The sequence below is a fragment of the Vipera ursinii genome, assembly GCF_947247035.1.
Source record: "Vipera ursinii genome assembly, chromosome: 14".
Classification (NCBI taxonomy): Eukaryota; Metazoa; Chordata; class Lepidosauria; order Squamata; family Viperidae; genus Vipera; species Vipera ursinii.
In genome coordinates, this window is record NC_139527.1 from 10,845,615 (window position 1) to 10,871,920 (window position 26,306).

A 26,306-nucleotide genomic window follows, 5' to 3' on the forward strand; every position below is an offset into this window, starting at 1 on the left:
CTCAAACTTGGCAATTTAACGATGTTCATCTCCCAGAATTCTCTAAGTGGCTGGCTGGAGAATTCTGGGAGTTGAAGCCCTCACATCTTAAAAGTTGCCATGTTTCTGGTCTAGTGTGAGATGCAGACCATTCCTATTGGTTTAGCATCATGTGGCAATGTGCCCTGTCCAAACATGGCTACTAATGATGGGGCTGGTAGTCAAATGCTGAATAACCAGCCAGGCAAGCTCAGTTAAACCCATGGCAATTTGTGTGAGCTCAACTCCTACGGTTACTTTATGCTTTGGGTGTATTGCAACAATCTGGAAAATCGGACTAAGGAAATGAATCCACCCAGGGGAACCGGCTGAACGGGGATGTTGGAAAGCAGGAAGCTGAACCAGATGGATTTGAGTTTTGCTCTATGAAGAATGCAGGTGCCCAAGAACTTTACCATTGCCTGCTCTTCAGACAACAATCTGTGTATGTACTGGGAAATTCTTAACAGCAACTGTCCTGCTAGACAGGCTCATGCCTGTCTTTTTTTCCCCCCTTCAGATTTAAAGAGGTATTGTTACAGGTTCCAAAGAATAGTCATAAGGAAAGAATGATTGAGCCCCATGAATGCAACATCCATATGAAACCTCTGAGTGAAGGCATCTGTTAAGTTTGGGGTGAAGCACTGTATCATTTTAGCTGCATTCTGATCTGGGCCCATAATAAAGTGTTGTTTCAGGTACTGTATATATAAATCTACTGTGCAAGTGTTGAGCCCATGTCTGAAGGACTGATTTGGTAGAAGCAATTTTAGACACGACCCAAAGAAGGGCAGAGGTGCCTTTTGTCCATAAACACATCAGGGAGTTCAAGAACAATGGCTCTAGTGATTGCTCCTGCTTCAGCAACATGTGAAGGCGAAGGCCAGTCTTTACCCAACATCCACTGATGCACTAGTCAGGGTCAGTGACAATAATTCATGCCTATCATCACTGGGTCTTGACTTCTGCAATACACTCTATACAAGTCTGGATTTGAAGATACAGGGGTTTGTAATCTGCTTCAGCACATACCTTGCAGTAGTTTCACTGATTGTCAGTAGGTTGCAAGGCCCAATTTAAAGTCAAGCACGGTCGAATGATTGAGGGATTTTACTGCCATGGAATTCTGGTATTTGCTTTGGGAATTAAAGTCCACTCATCTTAAAGTTGCTAAGGTTGAAAAATTCTACCCCAGAGGGTGGGATCAAGAGCAATAGCACCTATTGTGCAAGGGAAGCTAAGTTATTAGGAGGAACTTCTTCAGAGAAAGAGCTGTCAACCAGTGGGATAGCTGGCCCTTTGAAGGGGAACATCGCCCTTCATTGGAGTCTTCAAAGAATGTGCCTGAAATGTTTTATAGCAGGGGTCTTCAAACTTGGCTCTTTTATGACTTGTGGACTTCAACTCCCAGAATTCCTCAGCCAGGAGTTGAAGTCCACAAGCCATAAAAGGGCCAAGTTTGAAGAGCCATTTTATAGCAAAACTCTGCTCCAAGCAGGAGGCTGAAACAGATAACAACCCAGCCTTCCTAACTCTTTTCATTTTACAAAATAAACAACTTGCGCCTAGACCTGGAGCGATACTGCTCAAAAAGTTATGTGCCCTGGCCGGTTTAGCCACCATTAATCACTTCAGCAAAGGAGGTAGAATTTAGGTCATGCATATGGCAGGAATCTGGGAAATGGTCCTCCCTGTTAATCCAGCCACCTGACAGTTTCGGGGTGCAATGCGGAGTTTCGCGAGAAGTCGACGCAATGGACGCCATGGGGCTTTTGGCGGAGTTTCGAAGTCGGACCGACCGAGGGGGGGGCGCCCCCTCTCTCCAGCCTCCCCAGGCGGGGGAAGCGAGGACGCCGCGACGTGTTTCGGCCCCAAATCTCGGCTTGCCAAACGCGTCCCAAAACTGCCTCGGTCTACGACGATGCTGGGCGAGCCTCAACCGGAGCCTGTCGGGAGGCGTAGTTTTCTCTCGAGAGGAGGCCGGCCCGCGGCCCGTCCAGCGGCTGAGGGCGGAACCACCGCGTCCGGCATGCTTTGCGTCGGGGCGCGCCCCGCCCCCTGGAGAAAGGCTCCATCCGGGCCTTCCCGTCTCGGCGGTGGGCGACGCGTCGCCATTACAGGCAGCGGCGGCGCTGAGGCGGACCGGGCGGCTCCCCTTGGCCGCGAACTGCCCTCCTCGCCACTCTCCAAGCGCCGGCCGGGCCTGGCCGCGGAGGCCTCGCGGACTCCCGCGCTCTCCCGAGGCCGCTCCTCCGTCCGCGGGGCGCAGGCCCGGCCGCGCCAGGCGGCCTCTCCGACTCGGCACCCGAGGCCTGTGGTGGCCGCGCACCGGCCCGTTTCTTCCCTCGCCCGCGCGAAGCAGTGAGGAAGATGTCGCCATGAGGGTGGCCGAGACGACTGCGCTGCGCCGAGCCCGCCGCCGGGCCATGAGCCTGGGCCTCGGCCCCAGCCGCCGCCAGCCGCCCTCGCCCGCCCGCCCGCGCCGCAGCGCCGCCGCCGCCTCGCCCGCCCGCCCGCGCCATGGACAAGAACAGCCCCTGCGGCTCCGGCCTCGGGCCCGGCTCCTCCTCCGCCACGGGCGGCAAAGGGCAGCAGCCCCGCTCTAACTCCGCCGGCCCGGCTGGTGGGGAGTCCAAGCCCAAAGGGGGTAAGGCTGCGCGGGGGAATGCTGGGTGGGGAACGCTGGGCCGTGGAGTCCGCTGCTGAGAGCGAGCTACGGGCAGCCGCAGCAGCAGCGTCCTGGGTTGTTGCAGCCAGCCGAGCCCACCCCAGCCAGTGCAGGAACGAACGTGGTGGTATAAATCTTACACACCGACGACATATACCACCTCCTACCGCAGGGGTCTTCAAACTTGGCCCTTTTATGACTTGTGGACTTCAACTCCCAGAATTCCTCAGTCAGCATACCTGGCTGAGGAATTCTGGGAGTTGAAGTCCACAAGTCATAAAAGGGCCAAGTTTGAAGACCCTTGTCCTACCGGAAGCCAGTGGGGGTGACCTTTGTTCTTTAAAGAGAGGGTGAAACACTTTCAGGCAAGGTTGCTGCCCGCCCTGGCTTTGTTCTGGGTTAAGAACAACTGGGAGCACCACAAGGTTGTTGTTTTTTTGTGTGAATCCAAATTTCAGCAGGGTTTTTATAGATGTAATTTGGGAGGATGGGAACTTCTTTCCATAGTGGCCTGGGGGAAAGCCTACTCGGGAAAGACTTTTGTAATCAGCTGTTGCAAACATAAAGTGGAGATAACATAAAGCATCTTGAAAAGCTTAACCGAATGCACCCATGGAATTTGCCATTTGTTTGTCTGATAAAGAGGGGACCTCTTCTGGCTGGATTTCCAAGCTTTATTGTATCTTTGTTTTTCTTTATTTGGAATGATTGAGTATTGCAATTAAAAATCCCAATGATTAAACATTAACAGCCTTTAAATATGAAACTTAGACAGATGGCATCTGTAAGTCTTCATTCCCATAACTTTTTTTGGCAGTGTTCATGATGATCAGTGAGGCATCCTTGTTTCCATTATTCTTGATGCAGTTGTTGTTCTGGGACAAACTGCCAATTGCCTTAGAAGAAACACTCCTTTGCCCTGGAGGCATCATCATTTTGCAGAGCTAGAAAAACCCATGAGTTGAGCTTGACTCCTGGGGACTGCCTCCATATACGTACCTTTTTTGGGGAGTGGTACGGAAGCAGTTTTGTCAGTATTTAAGATGTCTTCTAGTCTTCCCTTGTCTAGTGGCTAGTCCGCTGTGCCTAGGTGATCTTCAGATGTCTGAAGACTGTTCAAACTAACTCTTCTTTCTTTCCAAGATCAGCCAAGATCTATTAAGTGCTGCCACTGCTGAGATAGCAATGCTACATACATTCCACAATATTTGAAAAATAATGCCCCTATAATTTTCTCTCAAATTTTCACTCTGTTTCTAAAATCTCTAGGCACATCAGTGTTTTACTGACATACCAGAGACTGGCCTTAATGTGGAGCAGGCACTATAAAATTAATGTTTCTGCGTGATTATCAGACCTTGCCAATCTACAAGCAATTTGGTGTTTCAGTGGAAGTAATTTGAGGTGATTTGTGGGTAGCTAAGCTTCAAACCAGAGGTCTCATCTGGAATATCATGTCTATTTAGTTCCAGGAATGACATGGTCTAAGGGGAGGTTTGGCATATTCTGGAGGGAACTAAAATATTCTGGAATATTTTATTTCCATATTAACAGATTTTGATCATCCCTGCTATAAATAGCAAGGATGCTATATTTAGACAGAATCTAGACAGCATTATCCTCATTTTTGTTATCTTAAAAAGCTAAGTCAGGTTCTACCATAGGTGCTAACTATGATCTGGATATCTGAGAATCTCCATTGACACTAAGCCAGGTTGATCCTGGATAATTATTGGAGACCATAGAAAATGTCAGTGTAGGGCCCTAGAGGAGATTGAATAAACATTCTGGAAGGAAGCAGTGGAAGCCAACATGTTCATGAAGTCATCAATTGAACTAAATTCAGGGGTACCCCTTAATTAAACAAATCATATGGAGCTCATTCTTTAACTCCTGTTTTCTTCATGGGCAGGAATATGGTCTTTTAAAACTTGTCTGAATATTTTGCCCTGGACTCAGTGGTGAGAGTTTGTGAGCCCTTGAGAAATGTCCAGTATTGTGACCTACAGTGTAATCTGAGTGTCATCTATGTTGTTTTAATAGATAGAGATTCTGGCTAAAAACAACAACACAGAAGTTGGCTATGTCATAGCTTTAGTAATGCACTGAGCCAACGTTTCAGTAATCTCACTGGCAAAAGTATGTGAAGTTTTAGATGTGATAACAGTGGTGCCTCTTTCAGCGCCAGGGACGTCAACTAAATGTTTTCCTGTATGTACCTGTTGATCCTGTACGTACCGTAGCAGAACATACAGATTCAACCATAGTTTCATTCCATACAGCATTAACCTTGTGAACTCTCAGGCTTCCTCCTTCCATTATATATTCAAGTTGGACAGTTATTGTTATGTATATATAGGGCTGTGGGTCTATACATATGTTGTATGTAGTATGTTTTGGGGGTGTGCCATGTATGCATCTCACTTTGGGAGCGGGCAACTAAATTTCATTTTTGATGTACGCCACTGTGCCCACAGTAAAAAATGACAAGATTATTTTATTTTATCTTATCGTTCGACAGCATGTCCCATGTTCACCTGGCATCCACTTGTAGAATTTGCTGGTGCAGTGGAGAATCTATTGTTCCATCAGTGATTGAGCTGTCCAGATCCAAATATGCTTCACATCTGAAATGATGTGGAACAGTGTTTTGTGTTTACCAAGCCTAAGGTTTCTCATTATTATCTGAAAGAACCACTTTTATCTCATTTGTCCTTTGAATATTGTTCCAGTTGCTTTCTGTATCATCCAGGTGGTCTTTGGCAAACTTGAGATGGGTAGTCCAAAGGTGCTTTTTCCAAAAGGCAATTGAACTTTCTTGTTTTTTTCTTTGAAAACATTTCGTTTCTCATATAAGAAGCTTCATCAGTTTTGATGGACAGCAGTGTGTATTTTGCAGAGTGTGATATTTCCTTGGTATTCTCCCGTACATGTTGCTCTTATTCAGTATTTTCTTTACAACAGTCTCATACAGACTGACATCAGACAGTACAAAAGTACCTGCAGTTTCTTTGCCATTATTCTTTGAAACCTCTTGGAGTGTTAATATGCTTTGTATTTGGTGATTTATTATTGGACAAATAATAATGTTGCATTTTCTTCATTTGTATCCTGTCTGCCTAATGGTGGAGGTCAAAGTCTTTGACAATGGTTATGTAAGTTCTTCTGCCTCTTGAAGTCTTTTTTTCTGAGTTATTCAGAAAGTTCTTTTGACTGGAGTGGTAGTCATTTCCACAGAGAAGATTCACGAAGGCAGACTCAAGTGGTTTGTTTTTTAATGAAGAATGCCACTTAAACTCTACCTGAGTGTCATCTCATTGATGTGAACTTCTGACTCAGCTGCCTGGGTAAGAAAGCCTCCAGTGATGGAGTACCCACAACTTCTGGAGGCAAGGTGCTTCACTGGTTAATTGTTCTCACTATTAGGAAATTTCTCCTTAATTCCAGGTTGCTTCTCTCCTTGATTGGTTTCCATCCATTGATTCTTGTCTTGCCTTCTGGTGCTTTGGAGAATAGGTTGACGCCCTCTTCTTTGTGGCAGCCCCTCAAATATTGAAACATTGCTATCATGTAATCCCTATTCTTTCTTTTCACTAAACTAGACAAACCCAGTTCCTGCAACCGTTCTTCAGCTCCCTAATCATCATTGTTGCTTTTTTCTGCACTCTTTCCAAAGTGTCTACATCTTTTTTGATAATATGGTGATAATATGGTGACCAAAACACTATACTAAGTGTCCAACTAAGGATGCCATATACTGTCCAACTAAGGCTTTATAAAGGGGTACTAATAGTTCATGTAATCTTGATTCTATCCCTCTAATCCAGACATGTCAAACTCGCGACGTCACAGGACAGTTTTGCCCTTACCGGCAATGGGGTGGGCACAGCTTCCACGGGCCGGCAGTTTGACACCCCTGCTCTAATCAATGCAGCCTAGGACTGTGTTGGCTTTTTTTGGCTGCTGCTGCAGACTTCTGGCTCATTTTTAAGTGATTGTCCACTTAGATTCCAAGATCCCTTTCACAGTTACTGCTATTGAGCCAGGTTTCACCTAATCTGTACCTAATCAACATTTGATTTTTCTTGCTTAAGTGCAAAACTTTACTTTTCTCTCCATTAAATTTCATTTTATTAGATAGGGGCCAGTGTTCAACTCTTTAGAGATCCATCTGGATCTTCATCATATCTTCTGCGGTTTTGGGTATCTCTTGCCAACTAACTGGGCAGCTATCAGGACTAAATAGACTGCAGTTCATACAAATGGGACTTTACTCATCCTGACCCAAATGCCTTGGAAAACATCTAAAAGCCTGCAGGATTGGGGTCAATTGTATCTGGAGAGAAGATCACTCCAAAAGGAAGAGGCCACTACCAAGAGGATATGAAAGAATATACTAATTATGTATAGCTTTAATTTTTTTGTGTGCCTGTAAGTCACTATTGACTCCCAGTCTCCTGGTCTCTTGCTTGTTGCTTTACCCACTGCACCAGACCGACTTATAGAATATCTTTAGTAACAGCTCTTAGATGAGGTTTTGATGACATTGCAGGTCACAACAATGCAGAACGGTTCTGTAGAGTCCCACAAACTTTCCATCACTACAGAAGGTGATATTCATATTGACCAACTATTTTCAACTAATTTTTTAGTGTAGCAGCTGGAGGCTCTCTGTAGATAAAAGGTTCCTGTTTAGAAAGTTCTGCTTTTAGTTTTCGACAGCTGTGTGTGCAGGCGCTGATTATGTTCTAATCTGAACAGGCCATAGTGCAAATAGCTGAGGGTGCTGATACTATACTGTCACATTCTACAAAGCCTGGGGTAGCAGTCCTGCAGCAACAGAATTGCCTAGCAGTTATCCAATGATTTATTTTCAAGTACAGTTATTAAAAGTATATATGACTAATGTTTTAGAAAAAAGGCCTTTCTACACAAGAGCCAAGTTGCAAAAGTTCAGTATAGTACAGTACTTCCTAAGTTCTGATAATTTCCAGTCAACAATTAGCTGTTTTAAAGGGAGAAGTTCCTTGAACATTAGTATCTATCATTTGTATATATAATCTTCTCATACATATAGGAAGTCTGTTTCCAACTAAGGGAATTTAAATAACAAAGTTTTAAATTTTACATCTTATGAAATTTAAGATTGCTAATACAGGTACTCCTCGACATACACAGTTCGTTTAGCGATTATCGAAAGTTACAACGTGGCTGAAAAAAGTGACTTATGACCGTTTTCTATACTTACGACCATTGCAGCAGTCCCATGATCATATGATCAAAATTTGGATGCTTGGCAATTAGTTCACATATTTATGACGGTTGCAGTGTCCCAGGGTCATGTGATCCCCATTTGCAAAGTCAGTAGAGAAACCAAATTGACTTACTAACATGGTCATTAACAACTGCAGTGATTCCCTTAGAAACTGTTGCAAGAAAGTTCGTAAAATGGGGCAAAATTCACGTAACTGTTTCACTTAGCAACAGAAATTTTGGGCTCAATTGTGGTCGTAAGTTGAGGACTACCTATACCCCCAAGTTTCCTATCCTGGTAGCAGCTTCTTTCTTGATTTACTGTTCTAATTATAACAGAACTTACAATGATGGAAATGTATTGCCTGCATTGGATAGTAATCACTGTTACTTTGGATTGCATACAGAATATTATTTTATTGGAAAAAGTTTGGATGTGTGCTAAATTGAATATTGCTGGAGGGAAGAGCTTGAGTGTACAAACTCAAATTTAAAAAGACCAATGTTTTCCTTGTCAGAAGTATTTGAAAAAAAATGACTATAGGTCATTTATTTGTCTAATTCCCTTGGGGTGATTCAAAGCATTAGAATAATGAAATTAGGCAACTGAGCAAGTAATCATGTACCCAATGTTAATAAAATTTTGTTAGTCTGGAAAGGGGCTATCAGTCCTTCTGATTTTGGGCCACCGTAGACTAACACAGCTTTCTTCTTAAGTAATAAGAATAATCCTTTCCTGTTACAAGTAAATATAGTAATATTTCTATTAGTTCAGTATTTGTTTATGCTAGCACAAGGATTAGAAAAAATATAGTTTTAAGATCAAAATATCTTCAGTTAGCAAGATCTTTAAATAAAGATGTTTGATTTCACCAGAAAGTCATGAAAGTTCCACGTGATAGGCTTCTCTAGATAAGCTTTTGCTTGTGTTGCCAGTCTGGCTGTCACTTTCGTGTGATATAAGTGCTCTGCTAGGAATTGCTTTTGACTTAATGCTGAACATTATTCCTTTAATGTTTATTTTAGAAGGGAAAAATGCAAGTGGATCCAGACAGCGTTATAATCGTAAGAGAGAAACTTCATATCCCAAAAATGAGACTTTCCCCAGCCAGTCCCGTCGCTCCTTTCCACAGAAAAGCAAAGCTTTTAACAAGATGCCCCCTCAGAGGGGGGAACAGAACAGCGGTGGCAAATATTTTAGCCTTTTTTCTAATGGTGGAAGACGAGATGAGGTGAGATTCTGCCCTTACCAGGACATTGACATGCCTTCATTAAACAAATATTCTGTCCTCTCTCTCTTTTCTGACACAATAGAAACTTCTATCTTCTCGCATTAAAAATGTTAAATAAAAATGTTAAATAGAGATTAAAAATAAGAATCTAATTGAACTGAATGTTCTTACCTTCATGCTTGTGGGGGGAAAAAATCAAACAATAATGCCCTATCTTGGAAAAATAATGGCCAGATTACTTCTCATAATAGCAAGAGGTTACTATGGACTCTTTGCTTCTAAATGTGTACAGAAAGGAATGCGGGCATTAGCATGTACGTTTTTTTCTTAGTTCTACAAACATGGCAGGTCTGGGCATTTGTGGGTCACATCTGGTCCTTTGGCTGTCCCTGTCCAGCCTGTGGCAGGAGGCACAAGAAACCTAAATGTTCAGCATTTCCCAAATATATAAACTGTAGATGTTCAAGGCTTTACTTTATGTCTAAGGTAAAGGTAAAGGTTCCCCCGCACATGCGTGCTACTCGTTTCCGACTCGAGGGGCCGGTGCTCATCTCCGTTTCAAAGCCAAAGAGCCAGCGCTTGTCCGAGGACGTCTCTGTGGTCATGTGGCCGGCATGACTAGACGCCAAAGGCGCACGGAACGCTGTGACCTTCCCACCGGAGTGGTTGCTTTTTTCTACTTGCATTTTTACGTGCTTTCGAACTGCTAGGTTGGCAAAAGCTGGGACGAGTAACAGGTGCTCACTCTGTTACGCGGCACTCAGGATTCGACCCGCCAGACTGCCGACCTTCTGGTCGACAAGCTCAGCGTCCTAACCCACTGAGCCACCTGATATTCAAGGATGACAGGCTCATTATCAAAACATGCATCTCATTGAAGTGCTACTTCAAATGTTTAATTCTTGAAAGAACCAATTAAAACTGGAGGGTTGACTGTTGATGTTGCTTCTATTTGTATATTTTAAAATATTACAGTGAATAGCAAATCCTCCTTAACCTGTACTTTGAGGGATGTATAAGCAGTTTTCCAGATCGTGATCTTTGAAAGCACAATATATTTTAAAAGATTTTTGATGATAATATAGGAAAAAAATGTCAGAGGAAAGTCCATTGTTGTTTTGCATGTGAATAATATGCTGTCTGAGGTAAAGAGCTGAGAAAAAAAGCTCTTGACTTATAAGGAGAATAAAGCTTCCTTTGGTTTGAGCTCTGTTGCTAGATGGGACAGCCATGTGATATTTTTGGCAAAAGTAACGTCGTTTGCTTTTCCCGTCCTCCCAAGAGATTGTTCCAAAGTTCTGGCCTAATGTTCATCCTCCTGGTAAAAATAACGGTCTTTATATGGCATAGTTTTTTTATTGCAATTCCTGCAAACTAATTTTATCTGTTTTCTCAGGTAGCAGAAACTCAGCGGGCAGAGTTTAGCCCTGCCCAATTCTCTGGCCCCAAGAAGATTAATCTAAACCATTTGTTGAATTTCACATTTGAACCTCGTGGCCACACCAGCCATTTTGACGGGAGCAGCCACGGCACCTGGGGAAAAAGAAACAAATGGGAAAATAAACCTTTCAGCAAGGAGCTTTTCCTTCAGGCCAAGTGAGTGTGAGATCTGTCTTCATCAGTGTCTGAGGGAGAGTTTAATTTGTACTCTTCCCATCTGCTGCTTTCAGCTGCTGTTTTATAGTTTTCATTTTTCATGTAAACATTTTCTTTGGATTTATATTTTACATTTGAGGCTATTTTGATCATTTGACTCACATTGCCCTGTTGTGTTTGAAATGCATTAAAATTGCTGCTTGCATTTGAATTTATTCAAAACAAAGGGAAAGTGTCAGTGATGTGAATATAAAAGGTAAGTTTTATACAACATAGCTATACAAGCTATACCGCATAGCTTTGTGAAATTGTTAATGCCAAGATCTAACCTGCATTATTTTGTGAATTGAGAGCATTACTTGGAAGGTTAAAAAGCAGATACTTTCTGATTTTCTCTCCTTGATATATTTGATTTCTGAGAGTGTCCTTGGATTACGGTTAGACTAACGGAAAAGATAAAGTAATTTTGTTTTAAGTTTGTTGTAGATAATTCAGCAGTTACTTAATCTGAATATCTGTCTTCCTGGATCATTTCTATATAATCAGTTTCAGGTGGCGGTTATTACGAGTTTTTAGTTTTAAATCCCTCATATTCTTTGCAGTTGCCAGTTTGTGGTGCGTGATGATCAGGACTACACGGTTCACTTCACTGACCCAGATACCTTGGTCAACTGGGATTTTGTGCAACAAGTGGTTAGTATCCTTCATCTTCTCTCTTTCTGAAACAATAAATACTGTGGTCAGCCTGGGAATCGGGACGGTGGGAGAGATTCAGGAAAGAAAAGGAAGTCCTCCACACAGCTCATTAGGTAAGTTGTGAATTCAAAACTACAGTTCTCCAAAAGACGCTAGAGAGGAAATTAGCCCCCTCGTTTTTCTAGCTGATAAAGATGCCGTATGAAAACACCCTGTATGTGTGTGTGTGTGTGTGTATACAGATATAAACATATATTTCAAAGGCTTGTCCAATGTCAAACTGACAAACTTTATTTCCAGCTTTAAAGGAATCAAATTGCATTCTGACCCCTTCATTAGTTAAACGTTTATGTTATTGATATAGTCTCCTGCCAAACATGATTTCTCCCCTGGGCTCACGAACCAACTTCCATCTTTCTAATTGCTGATAATGCAGCCACCCATGTCCAAGAGAATACCGACAGATGAAACTCTTCAAAAGAACGTGGAGGCATTGTTGGGGGCAATTAAGCTGACTTTGTAATAATGCCGCTTGGGGTGTGTGTGAAAGCCCTAATAAGCAGGCATATACATAGAATGAAGGCTACTGCTAAGCTTGTAAGCCGCCCTGAGTCTTCGGAGAAGGGCGGGATATAAATGGAATTAAAATAAAAATAAATAAAAAAACTATGTAGTGCCGACTTCATGCTTCTTGAATAAAAGATTCTTTAAGATTTTTTTATTATTATTTTATTTAGTTGAAGCCAAAAACTGAATTCCCCTCCCCTGGGCACAAAGTAGCAAAGCACAATTCCCTCCTCCAACTAACAGTCATAAATCACATTCCCCAATTAGCTTGGGCTCTCGAGCGGCCAAATTGTTATGAACTCTGGGCTCAGTAACCTTGAATTCCCATGACTTGAAATTATTGTTATGACTAACTGGACTCTCATCCATATCCCCTCTCCCAGTACCAATCAGCTCTAAAAGCAAAGGAGAAAATTGAATGCATTTCCATCTGCTGTCAAAGCAATAACACCTGATGTTAGCAGCATTGACTGTATTTGCAAGGCATCACAATACACAGCTTCTATAAGTGGATAGTCAGGGGTAACCAAATCAAGCAGGTCAGGTGTTTTAAATATCTAGGCATTTAATTCTAGTTTTCCACCACTTGCAAACATCTCAGTTGGAGCACAAAAGTCCAATACAGCTATAATTCCAGCTGTGATGGTAGTAGTTCTGTCCTGGCAGCAATTAAGCAGTTTAAAGCCAACGGTGCACATAAGGAGACCTTTGCAGTAGAATCAATCCAGTCACCATTTCTGAGGCCTGTAGTGTTTCCTACCCCGCCTGGCGGCTTAAGCTTGGTTGTGCCCACCAGATAAGTTCTGTCAACAAAATATCGATTGAAATGGCATCTGAGGACAAAGCCCAGCTGACCCTGGCTGATCTGTTCAGCTTCTCTTGGAAGAACGAATTGCTGTCGCTTTGGCTCAGTGCAAACTCTCAATCCACGCTTATTTATCCTGAGTTTAGAAAAGTTGTGATTGCAGGGATGAATTGAATGATTTACAAAAAGATAGGGCTAAAATATTATTTCACTGCTGGAGGCCCTCATCACTCAAATTTGCAGACAACATCAAACTCAGGGGAATTGCCAACACTTTGGAAGATGGACTCAAGGTTCAAAAGGATCTTGACAGACTTGAGCACTGGGCCCCATCCAACAAGATGCAGTTCAGTGGCAAGAAAAGTTAAAGTCCTGCACTTAGGCAAGAAAAAAACTAATGCACAGGTATAGAATAAGCAGTTCCTTGCTCAGCAGCAGTAACAGAGAGAGATCTGGGTGTCCTAGTGAACCACCACTTAAGTATGAGCCAGCAATGTGCTGCAGCTGCCAGAAAAGGCAGTGCAGTCCTAGACTACATCAACAGTGGGATAGCGTCAAGCTCACAAGAAATGGTAGTACCACTCTATACTGCACTAGTGAGGCCAAACATGGAATACTATGTCCAGTTCTAGTCAACACGATACAAAAAAGATGCCAAGACCCTAGGAAGAGTGCAGAGAAGAGCAACAAAGATGATTAGGGGACTGGAAGCTAAACCATATGATGAATAGTTAAAGGGAATTAGGTATGAGTTGGACCATAAGAAAGGCTGAGCGCCAAAGAATTGAGGCCTTTGAACTCTGGTGCTGGAGAAGACTCCTGCGAGTCCCTTGGACTGCAAGGCGATCAAACCGGTCAGTCCTAGAGGAGATCAACCCTGACTGCTCTTTAGAAGGCCAGATCCTGAAGTTGAAACTCAAATACTTTGGCCACCTAATGAGAAGGAAGGACTCACGGAGAAGAGCCTAATGCTGGGAAAGGTTGAGGGCAAGAGAAGAAGGGGACGACAGAGAAGGAGGTGGCTGGATGGAGTCACTGAAGCAGGAGGCGTGAGCTTAAATGGACTCCAGAAGATGGTAGAGGACAGGAAGGCCTGGAGGAACGTTGTCCATGGGGTCGCGATGGGTCGGACACGACTTTGCAGCTAACAACAGCCTGAGGAAAAGAAGGATTAGGAGTAACATGATAGCAATCTTCTAATACTTGAAGGGCTGTCACAGAGATGAGGGGGGCAGGACAAGAAGCAATGGGTGGAAACTCATTAGAGAGATCCAACATGGAACTGAAGAGAAAGTTCCTAATAGTGAGAAGAATTAAACAGTGGAGCAGCTTGCCTTCTGGAGTTGGTAGAGGTTTTCAAGAAAAGACTGGACAACTAGGATAAGGATTCCAGCCAGGGGGTGGGCAGAGTGTTGAACTAGAAGACATCCAAGGTCCCAACTCTATGATTCTATGTTTCTACCCCATGTAAATTGGTCATTTCTTATTTCTGAACTAACCAATCGCTTAAATTTTATTGGCCTAAAATCATCGGGCAGCAAACTTTGTAACCAGAGTCAAGAAATGGTATCAACATGTTAACATATTCTGCAGTGGAATCGGGTTTAATAAAACCCTGCTGTGTGCTTTATGCCATGTAGAACTAGAGTGGAAATTGCAGGGGGAGCAAATTTAAATTTTTCAGTGTGGTACAAGCGAGTTGATAGTGGAAGCGAAAGACTCAGATTGCGGGGCTGCTTTTCTCTACAAAACATCATATAAAATCTGGACGGTCACTTCTCAGGGATGTTGTTCTTATGTTCTCCATAGAAATTCCTAAATTGGGCAGGTGCTGGAATGACAATCCTCAGTGCTCTTGAGAGAAGCGTGTTTTTTAAAATAACTGTAAATCAGATGGCCACCTGCTTCATTGTGTCGGTGGCTGGGGTTTTGAATAGTCAGCTCCCCACATTGCGTTGTAACATATTCTGCTCTTTAAAGAAGAATACCTTTTGAGAGTTCAATTTTATCAATGGGATTCTGTTGCACATTTCTAGCGGATTTACAGCCATGAAGTGCCCTCCTGCCCGATATGCTTATACCCACCCACCGCTGCCAAAATCACTCGCTGCGGGCATATCTTCTGCTGGGCCTGTATCCTGCACTATCTCTCCCTGAGTGAGAAGACCTGGAGCAAGTGCCCCATCTGCTACGGCTCCATTCACAAGAAGGACCTCAAAAGGTACAGAGGTTCCCTGAGTGAGGCGATCCTTTCCTCCTGCAGCAAGTCAGTTGTCGTGGACCGCTTCTCTCTCTCTCTCTCTCTCTCTCTCTCTCTCTCTTGCAGTGTTGTGGCACTAGAAACCCGTCAGTATGCAATTGGTGACACAATTACAATGCAGCTCATGCAGCGTAAGAAGGGGGCCTTGATCGCACTGCCAAAGTCAGCGCTCGCTCACGTGGAGCAGCCTGTTCACCTGGGGGGTGAGTGTTGAGGATTCAGTGGTCTTGTGAATTGGGATTGCCTCGATTTCTGCAAACCGTGAGCCGCGTGCAGAAGGAAGCCCAATGGCTTTCAGAGTTATCTCACGTGAACCTCATTGAAAGGGACAGCTCTGATTCCCTTCAGAACTGATGCTCTTTAGCGGTTCAGCCTGTACATTACTGAAAAATCAACCTCTGCTCTCTAAAGGCACCCCACAAGCTCCAATTAGACAGCCTGAAGCAACCAGGAAGTTATTTCTAATCATGCAGGGTTTCTTCTTCCTTATAAATCTTTAATTATTTTGTCATTGAAGACAAAAGTTTTAATGGAACTCTTAAAGAAGCCGCTTTAAGAACCTGAAGTGCATTGCGGGTGGTTGATGTGCAACACATCCAAATGTGACGGTAATGTTTGTCGCAACGTCTGACTGTTTCTCCATCCAGATAAGCCGCAGAGCCAGTATTCAAAGCTGCTCCTGGCCTCTGAGGGCCAGGTCCTCCAGCAAGTAATCCTGGAAGAAAAGGCCGCCCTTCTGCGCCAGTACCAGGAGGAAAAGCACACACCTGAAGCCTGTTTCGTTGAAGCAGCCCTGCAGGAACTGAAGGTGGGGAAACACGCTTTGGAGAGGGAGTGTGGTGAACTGGCTGGTAGAGTGGCGCTCATTGGCTTGGAACACGTTCTCTCTTTTCATGGATGGGCTAATGTGGTCTGAGCCTGTTTGTTTCCAGTTTATACGGTGGTTTATTTTTTTATTATTTTTTTATTGAAAAGTTTTTCAGTACATTTTATCTTTAACAAAACAACCCCTCCCAACCCACCCACCCCTTCCCAACCCAACTCAACCCCTTCCCCCCTCCTCTTCCCCCCTCCCCGACTTCCCAGAGCTAAATACAAGGTATAAAAGTAAAAAAAAATCATAATCTACCATATGCTAACAACAATGAATTATTAAGTCTATCGCACTTTAACTCTTGTAAAATGACTACAAGCAATATAAATATCACATCAATACTTATTCAAATGCTAAATGAAACTTTTTAGTCCCATATTTATTCTGGATGTAATCAATCCTATACGGTGGTTTATTTTACAAGGATTGGAATGATTTGAGATCCAGCCACCTTTAGTTCTTTGCTTGGTCATGACACGTACTGGGTTACTCCAATCTGCTCCACAGCACGATGAGTCTAAAAATAAAAATTAGAAATGACCCCATATGATTTTAACTATTACAAAGAAGGAGTGTATATAGGCGATAAAGATGAATAAAAGCATCATCATTGATAGTGTGTATTATCACCCACCCACCTAAGCTGCTGCGAACGAAGCATTCCAGAAGGCATTTGCAGATCTTTGAAATAGGCACACGGGGGACTTTCATTACAGTTAACATATTGGGAAACAACTGCCAGGAGTGGGCCTGCCAAGGAATTCCCGACTTTCCTCTCTGGCAACTTTCGCCTTCAGCGGGTAGAGGACCTGCTAAATGAAACAGAAATGTTAATCCAGAAAGTGGAAGAAGCAGCAATGCTGAAAATGCTGTGTAGTGCTGGATTTATTTGAAAGAGAAAGGAATAAATACGAAACCTTAGGAATCCAGATTTGAATTAACATAAAGCGATGGTAAGTTGGATTCCTTCATAAAAGAAGCAAATGAGTAAAATTATTGAAGACAAAAGGGAGTTCATAAAAAAGGATATGTGAAAAGGACAATTGTGAGTCGTTTCTGGAAAGAAAAAGGGGAAGACAGCAGGAGCAACTGTTGTGGGTTATTTATTTAGCATATGATACGACATACTGTTGTAGGTATGCAAACGTTACTGAAATTCAAAAAGCTGCAAGGTCACTAAGGAAGAGCAGACTAGATATCAGGAAAGCTGAACTTAAGAACAAACCAAAAAGAGAATAGAATAGAATGGAATGGGAATAGCAATAGGAATAAGTTGGAAGGGACCTTGGAGGTCTTCTAGTCCAACCCTCCACTCCAGCAGGACAACCTCTACCATCTCAGACAGGTGATTGTCTAGTCTCTTCTTAAAAATTTTCAGTGATGGAGCACTCATGATTTCTGGTGGCAAGCTGTTCCACTGGTTCATTGTCCTCACTGTCAGGAAGTTTCTCCTTAATTCCAGGTTGCTTCTCTCTCTTTGGTCAGTTTCCAACCATTGTTTCTCCTCCTTCCCTCTGGTGCTTTGGTGAATAATATGACCTCCTCTTCCTTGTGGCAGCCCCTCAAATATTGGAACACTGCTATCACGTGTCTCCTATTTCTTCTTTTCTTTCGACTAGCCAAACCTAAGTCCTGCAGCCGTTCTTCCTATGTTTTAGTGTCAAGGCCTTTGATCATCTTAGTTGCTCTTCTCTGATTTTTTTTTCCAAACTCTCAACATTCTTTTTGTGATATGGTGACCCAGATTGGCTGCAGTATTCCAGGTGTGGCCTTACTAGGGTTTTATAAATCGGTAATAATACCTGAAATGGCCCTTCGGCCCTCATCCCTATGCCTCTGTTTATACAACCCAGGATTACATTAGCTTTTTTGGTTGCTGCTGCACACGGCTGGCTCATGGTTAAGTGATCGTCCACTAGGACTCCCAGGTCCCTCTCACAGTTATGTTTTTAAGCCAGGTCTCACTCAATCTGTATTTGTACCTTTGGTTTTTCCTGCCTAAATGTAAGACTTTGCTTTTCTCCACATTGAAACTCATTTTGTTGGAGAGGGCCCATTGTTCAAGTTTGTCAAGATCTTTTTTGGATCTTGAGTTTGTCTTCTAGGGTGTTGGCTACTCCTGCCAGTTTGGTGTTGTCTGCAAATTTGATGAGTTCCCCTTCAATTCCCTCGTCTATAAAGAACTAATTGAAAGATGAAGACCAAGTTTGATAGAATCATATTCAGGAAATACCAGTGTGTTCAAATTTCTAGAGGTCTTAGCGAACATCACCGATGGTGTCTCCACATTTCCATTTATCATCTCTGAGAATCCTAGGAGAATGGAAGACTGCAGGGGGACAGAAGATGCCACCAAGCAAGCAGCCAATCACTGCAGAAAGAAAGAACAACGCAGAAGTCGGAAAGCCATGTTTGTTTATTCAAAGTACATGACAGGATAGGGGTCCATAGAATAGAAGAAAGTATTCTGTAAAATACAAAGATTTCAGCATGTTAGCAAGAGAAAGTTATTAATACTTTTCTGATAATTTACGCATTGCAAGACCACATTCCTAACCCAGTAATAGAAGAAATAAATAGGTTTACATTATACTGTTCTCTAAGAGTCACATAACTGGTTTTTCCTTCTAGGATCGTGAAGGCAACTTGATGTGTGAGAGTGATGTTCCTGGTGTCACTGCAGCTGTGGAAAAATTAGTCATGACAGAAGCTTCCAAGAAAGAAACTGCAGCCGTACCTCAAGAGAAAAAGGTGAGTAGTTGCATAGTCTTAAATCGCGCTTCATCTGCCTCCAGAGGAGGCCAGGGGGACACGGAAGAGGGCTTCCTAGAATGGATTGGGACCAGGCCAGCTTTCTCTGGCCTTGCACTTGAGGGTAACAACAACTCTTGGATGTTCCACCCACTTCTGGATGCTGCATTTTGGAAAACTACTGATTATCAGCCTGGAGGTATTGAGAGTGAAGAAATGCACATCTAGAGCATGTCCGGAAAAGAGCAACCGAGGCCTAATGGGCCTGGGCAACGGAGGGGAATCCTGTCAGCTGCAGTTCATCTTGAGATGGGGGCCAAGTCCGTGATCACCAAATTAGATGCTTTCCAGGGCGACCAGTGTCAATATCTGCCTCTTCCATTTCGTGCCAGAGTTCCCTGCTGACAAGGAAGTGGGTTTTTAAAACACGGGCGGACGATCTTTGCTGCCTAAAGGCCTCCTGCCATTTTGGTAAGCACTGAGCAGGAGGAGCAGGAATCCCCAGGAAGGATCTCCAGTGTCTTCTTGTGGGCTTGTTTGTGGGTTGTCTGAATGCAGGGGTGAGAGTTCGAGACTGCCCAGAAGTGAGGAACCGAGGCCTAGAGATTCCCTGAAGAACCCTTTGTCTCCCGAGGCTGCCCATTTTGCAAGCAGTTTCTACCGAGTTTTAAAATAAAGACAAATTTTTGGCCATCTGGAGTATGATTCTCCAGTTTTCTCTTCCCGGCCATTGTTTCCCTTCCTTGTCTTTGTGCTAGCCTCTGCTATCTTGACAGAGGGAAAGAAAAGGAGAAATTAACTGGAACAGAACCAGGGGGTGCTAACTGCTTTTTTATCGTTGCAGGGCACGCTAGAATATCTTCCTTCTTTCAACGATGAATTGCTGGAATTTCCCCCTGTGGGTCCCGCCAGTGGAAATCCCCCTGCATTGGAAAGTGCAGAAGCAGCGGCGGATGACGGCATGGAGAGGAAGACGGATCCGGCAAGCCCAAGTGAAGCAGGGGAAGCCATTCTGGGTGCATCTGGCTCTGGAAAACCAAAGGCTGTGTTTGCCGGCGGACACACCCAGAGTCCTCCTTCCTATTACTTCTACCAAGGTCAGTCCTGTAGCGCTGGGTGTTGTGGGAAAGCTTTGTCTTTTAAGGTAGATGTCAAACAATTGTAGCATAACAGGGAGTCAGAGGACAGTGGGAGGGAGGGTAGCTGATGTTTCCATGCTCCCCGATTATCTCAGCTTTTCACTGAATACTTGGGTCCCGAATAGTTTGCAGTAACCTTGAGGGCTCTCCAGATGCTGGCTCCTATTGTAGGGTGGGCTGCATCTTCCGAAGCTTATTTCAGTGCTACCTTGCTGTGTGTTTAATTTGGTAAACAGTCCTCAGCAACTCGGCAGTAGAGTTGGAAGTCCTGCTTTTGCTGGTTCTTGATGTGGAGTCTGTTGAATTGGTTTGGATGCCTCATCAGAATCGCTCAGTGCGCCTTTCTGCTCCAGAATCTAACACACACACACACACACACACACACTTTCCCTTTTCTGCAGCTGCCCAGATAGCCCTGCAGAAAAAGCTCCCTGGCCTTCAAAGCACTTTCACTTCCTTTGCTAGATATGGAATAGGAGCACACGGGGTCCTCGACTCAGCCACTTGTTCAGGGATGGTTCAAAGTTAACGACTGCAGGGATTCACTTAACAACCGTGTCCAAAGCAGTAAAATCAGACATGACTCATTAATGACTGCCTTGCTTAGCAAAGGAAATTCTGGTCCCAATTGTCGTCCTAAGTCAAGAACTACCTGCTATCTCACCCTGAGGGGTTGTTCTAAGTTCCTAACCTTAAATAACTGCCCTGCAACTTTTTCTTCTTTTTTCCCCCCCTGATGGTGCAGCTGAAGACGGGCAGTGTCTGTATCTGCACCCAGTGAATGTCCGTTGCCTGGTGCACGAATATGGGAGCCTTGAGAAGAGTCCAGAGAAGATCACAGCTACCGTGGTGGAGATCTCTGGCCACTCAATGACGGAGGTAACGAGTGGGCCTGGGGCCCTTGTGGACGGCCAGACGTTGCCTCTGGGGTGAGCGTCAGAGCTCCCTTCCGCTAGGAGATGTTTCAGTTCAGTCTGTGCTCAGGCTCTTTCTGGGAGCCTCTTGGCATTGCCTCTTCTGCATGCTGGCAATCGGAAGAGCGGCGTTGGGGGGAGAAGAGTTGGGAGCCCACTTCTCTAAACCACGACTCCCGCCTGCAGGATGTGCGTCAGCGTCATCGTTATCTCTGCCATCTGCCCCTCACCTGTGAGTTCAGTATCTGCGAATTGGCAGTGAAGCCTCCTATCATTTCGAAGGAAACGCTGCAGATGTTTTCAGGTGAGATCAGAAAAGCGGATCTCTAGGAATTCTGCTTTCTCTTATAAAAAAAGGATTTCAAAAATAAGTTAACGCTGTATTTGGCAGGTGCGGCACCTGACACACCCACCGGAGTTCAGAGTTGAGCCACGCTTAGTTTTTTTTTAGTTAGAAGACCGCTAGGGATGCTGCAGCTGGAGGCTGTTCTGGGACAGGAGAGAAAAGGTCCAGGCGCATTGCTCTTGGGCCTAAGGAAGCTTGATGGATGCGGCCGTGAAATACTCAGGGACGGGGTTGGCAACTTTAGTCGACAGCTTTACTTTCAAGCTCCAACTTGCATCGCCCACAAGAAACACTACCTAAAAAAACAGCTTAGATAAAGTATGCCCTCATTTTTAGATTAAACCAGTGAGGAAAAATGAGTGGTCTGCTTAGAAAAATCTAGTATTTGATATTTGGGCTGAAAAAAAGAAAGGCAGTTAACGGAAGTGTTGAATTTGGAAATGAGAGATTGGATCCTTGAATGACTTCAGTTGTCAGTGAAATCTGAAGTTTGAGTGCTGGGTTGGGCTCCTGAGGGATAGGGAGGGGAGAGGAACCTGAAAACCCACTTCCCGGAAAGGCTGCGCCCGAGAGATTTGGTTGCCCACAGTAGCTCATCTCACCGAGACTCTCTTCCAACGGCCCTCAGATGACATTGAAAAACGAAAGCGGCTTAGGCAGAAGAAAGCACGTGATGAACGACGTCGAGAGCGCAGAATTGAGATGGAGGAGAACAAGAAGCAGGGCAAATGTGAGTGGCAGTGCTGAGCACAGCTCATCTGTGTGTCTTTTGCTACCCAGTATGCAGGCATAGTAAGCCGGTTTGATGTAGTGGCGAAGGCATCCAGCTACGTCAGGGAGAGCGTATGTTCTCATCCTGCCTTGGGCACAAAGCCAAGTGTCTAGGCACACTCTCCCCTCCCTGGGAAAGGAGGCAGTGGCAAGCCACTTCTGAAAAACCTTGCCAAGAAAACTGCAGGGACTTGTCCAAGCAGCCTCTGAGAATCAGACACAATTGAAGGGAAGGGGGAAAGTCTAGGCCTAGTTTGGCAGAGATGGAAAGCAAAGTCCGTAGCGAGGGATCATTTGCACCATACTTTGGCAAAGTTTGTTTGCCCAATGCAAAAATGGAACAAGCCTGTTTCAAGTAGCGAAGCCACAGTCCTGTTGAAGTTGCTCCTGGGAAGAAAAGGAAGGAGCCTAACTTCAGTTGAGTAGTGTACTTGAAGAGAAAAGCTATGGAGTTTGTTACGGAAGTGGAACTTCTGCTTTTATGTCTAGATCCAGAGGTCCGGATTGCGTTAGAGAACCTGCAGCAGTTTCCGGCCTTCAGCGCTGGCTCTGGAGAGCCTGCTGGTCCTGAGAACGAGTGCCACATGCTGCCAGCTTGCGTTGGAGGAAGTCCCACTTCCCAGTCAGGTAAGCAGCCAAAGCAACTTCAGCCATCAACAGCATCTTCTAAAGCAGCAGTTTTGGACCTTGGCAGCTTTTAAGATGGGCAGACTTTAACTTCCAGAATTCCCCAGCCAGCATGCTGGGAGTTGACATCTTACACTTGCCATGGTTGAGAAACACTTCGGTAAAGGCTTATTTAATTCTGTTTCCTGCACCAGTCAGTGGTGGCACTTCACATTTGCATAATAACTCAGTCCAAGGGGACAGTAATGCAGCCGCAGGCCTGCCAGATGCTTTCAAAGGCAAAGCAGTAGACATTTGCAAACTGGAACTCTTAAGAGAACTGAAAATCAATTACAGGATGCTCATGTCTGAAAAACGAGGGTTAATACAAGTAATAAAAGTGGAATTTGGGGGGGCACAGTATCAAAAGTCTGTAACGTACGTTCCCTGCCTCTTTAGTAATGCGTCTTCATTCTCACGCTCAATATTTAGCTTTGTGTCTTCCAGAGTCCTTGCTGACTCCACTGTCATCTTCCAGCCTTGGCAGCCCCCCATTCCTTATTGGGAGTCTGGAGGAAGACCCTGCCTGCCCCTCGTTTGCCCAGGTGGGTGCGGCTGTTTGCAAGACCGTCTCATTTTCTGGAGAGCAGAAGTTGAGACTGAACTTGGCCTACACTGCTGAGTAAATCTGAACTGTAGAAATTGCTGCTCCCTTTATCATTTATTACAAGCAGTTTTATTGGTAATCCCTTGGTAAACAGATGATCCAGCTTGATTCCCAAATCAATAAAAATCAGCATGTGAGGTGAATAATCTGGTTTCTGAGTCCATCTTGCAACTTTTCAGATGCTGAGGGCTGGAAAAGCCAAACCAGAAGTATGGAATAGTTCTCAGCCAAAGAAGAAAGGTAAGCGGGATTATTCTGTTGGGCTAGTCCTTGGTGCGCTCTCTGAGGTTGTTCATTTGCCTGAAGACGTTTCATCATCTAGTAAGATCACCAGTGTGAGGGAGCCGCTGTTTATATTCAGCAGTTTTTTTAAAGTAGTCCTTTCTAAATAATTGTGCAGTGAAGGTCTCAGTTGATAACCCTGTATTTCTTGGGCCTCACATTTGAAATGGCCAACCACAGTGATGAAATGCACTAAAAGTGAGCCTCTGTCAGTAAGATTAAAAGTAAAATGAATCAAGGAAAGCCATAAAACACTCCTGTAATATGCAGATGAGTTGTAAATTTTAGCACGTGAGCAACCTGGAGGGCCAAAGACCTGTCTTTTCCTGACAAATGAGCTCTGTCGGCGTTATTCCATTGTGGTGATGGTGTGGGAGCCGATTTAGCCTTTTCAGGAATCTCAAAGCAACATTTTTCAGAAGAGACCCCCACTGCGGCACCCCCAGCTCCAGGAGACAGTGATGCGGAGAGCGACAGCTCGGACCGTGTGCCTGTGCCTAGTTTCCAGAACTCGTTCAGTAAAGCTATCGAGGCAGCCTTCCTCAAACTGGACAAACCGTCCGCTTCTGAACACCTCTTAGGTAAGTCAAGGAAAAGGGCGTCGCTGGCCCTTAATTCTGTGCAGAAACGCAGGTGTAGCTGGGTTACCTGTTTCTTTAGCCATCCCCATGACATCTCTCCCATCGTGGTCATTCCTGTCTTAAGTTTCTCCAGCTTCACTTATGACCACGGTGGAGCCCGAACTTTCTGTTGCTAAGTGAGACATTTGTTGAGTGGGTTTTGCTCCATTTTACGACTTTTCTTGCCACGGTTGTTAAGTGGATCACTGTACGTGTTGTTAGTAACAGAGTTGTTAAGTGAATTTGGCTTCCCCGTGGACTTTGCTTGCCAGACTGTTGCAAAAGGGGATTTCTTACATGACCCCCGGGACACGTGATGATTCAGCTGCCAAATGTCTGGATTTTGTTCACGTGACCGCGGGGGTGCTGAAATGGCCGTTAAAGGTGTAAAATGGTCAAGTCACGTTTCTCAATGCTGTTGAAACTTCGAATGATCACTAAATAAAGTCGAGGGTTACCTGTGCAGTGTACGAGTCGTAAACTTTTTTAGATGGGTTGACAGTGCCAGCTTGCACTAGTCTTGCTGAGGTCATAAGTTGTAAGCTGCCTCAGGCAGCACGTTAAACAAACCAATCAATCAACCAACCAACACATAAATAAAAATGTTTTTTTTTAAAAGTGCCAGGAAATAATATTTAGCCATGTCTGCTGGCAAGAGTAGAATTTTTTAACAAAATAGAATTGGGATCATTATGCATCAGACAGTAGGCAGATATCGCAGGAGTCGCAGCTTGTTTGCATCCCCGAGCACAGCTGCCCAGGAATGTTGGCTTGGGGGTGGGAGGGGCACCGTTCAGAACTGCCGCCGGGCTTGAGGGGAGATTCCTCCCCAGTTAGGGCTACCATCTCTTGCAGATAGTTCAGCTCCAAGGGAGGTTGCCTCGGAAGGCCCTGATGGCTGTTTTTCTTTTGCAGAGGAAAAGCGAGGCAAGAAAAAGAAGCAGAAGCAAAAACTCCTCTTCAGTACTTCAGTGGTTCATACAAAGTGATTTTTATTAATAGGCAAATTCTTCCTCCTCTTGATTTATTTGGTTTGCTTTTGTGTTTTTGCTGCTATAGGTAAATTATTTTAGTTCGGACACAAGTCTGTTCCTGAGAAGCGGGGTGGGGGGGTGGGGGCGCTAGGGATGATTAAAAATGGGCATATGTTGTTTGCTTGCTGATAACCAAACTGAAGTATTGCAACACACACACACACACACACACACCTGGCCAAAAGGATGTGTGTTATGCCAGGCTGACTCGGTTTACCTGGCTTGCCCCTGGGCTGTAGAAGTACAACATCTGGTGGAGGGTGCACAGCTGCTTTTGCCATTTGGGTGACGGGTTGAGTGTGATCAGCATGGGGCTGCAGTGGGCTAAGTGCAACCAAGTTGCTGGAGGTAGGGAAGACAGCAGCCGATACTTGCCCATTGCTGTGCCCACTTAAGTAGCACTTGGCTGAGCAGTAGGTCGTGGTGCACGTAACTCCTGCCTCCCTTGCTGTTCTTTGTCTTTCTGCGAAGAGCAGCCTTTGCAGACGTTTTGTTGGATGAAGCCTACCGCGGTCAGTCCGTGTGCAGGGGCTGCTTTTGGGGTGAAGTTGCCAATTCCTGGGGGAAGCGAGGGATGGGGGCAGCGTTTCCCTTTGCACAGAAGGGGCAACCCAGAGGAGGCTGGCATTTGCTGGGCGCCCAAATCCAGTTGGATGTAGGAGGATGTGTGTTCTTTCCCCACTTTTGTTTCTCCTGTTTGAGAAAATATCTCATTCCGCGCTGCTTTTGGCTTGATCTGAAATTAATTCGTACTAAAGTGTCATTTCCATTGACTACAATAAAATTCAGTGTAATATACCAGCAAAGGTGAATAGTTGCAATAAACCATATGCACGAGTTGGTATTTCTGCAGCGTTTCTTTTTTTCCCCTCGTTCTGTTTTTGATTGAGTCACACTCATTTGGAATCGGCTTGCTTCATTATTTTATTTATTTATTTATTTTTATTCCATTTATATCCCGCCCTTCTCCGAAGACTCAGGGCGGCTTACAAACTTAGCAGTAGCCTTCATTCTATGTATATGCCTGCTTATTAGGGCTTTCACACACCCCCAAGCGGCATTATTACAAAGTCAGCTTAATTGCCCCCAACAATCTGGGTCCTCATTTTACCTACCTCGGAAGGATGGAAGGCTGAGTCAACCTTGAGCCTGGTGGGACTCGAACCTGCACTAATTGCAGGCAGCTGGTGTTACTTAAGGAGGCATT

At 44.5% G+C, this 26,306-nt stretch overlaps 1 protein-coding gene across 2 annotated transcripts; it reads left to right on the top strand.

Annotated features, from left to right (window-relative positions):
• Positions 1-2,100: 2,100 nt before the first annotated feature.
• On the top strand, positions 2,101-25,936 carry RNF10 (ring finger protein 10). 2 transcript variants are annotated; one of them, XM_083373811.1, is made up of 17 exons: positions 2,101-2,665; positions 8,966-9,171; positions 10,568-10,767; positions 11,370-11,460; positions 14,872-15,056; positions 15,162-15,298; positions 15,743-15,903; positions 18,601-18,720; positions 19,565-19,817; positions 20,605-20,738; positions 20,960-21,077; positions 21,748-21,849; positions 22,380-22,517; positions 23,004-23,101; positions 23,343-23,403; positions 23,865-24,026; positions 24,981-25,936. In XM_083373811.1, exons 1-17 carry the CDS (start codon positions 2,539-2,541, stop codon positions 25,052-25,054), a joined length of 2,367 nt encoding a protein of 788 aa, XP_083229937.1. In that variant the 5' UTR covers positions 2,101-2,538; the 3' UTR covers positions 25,055-25,936. The 2 variants fall into 2 exon arrangements, with proteins under 2 accessions (XP_083229937.1, XP_083229938.1); XM_083373812.1 differs by having other exon boundaries at positions 23,868-24,026.
• The last annotated feature ends 370 nt before the right edge of the window (positions 25,937-26,306 follow it).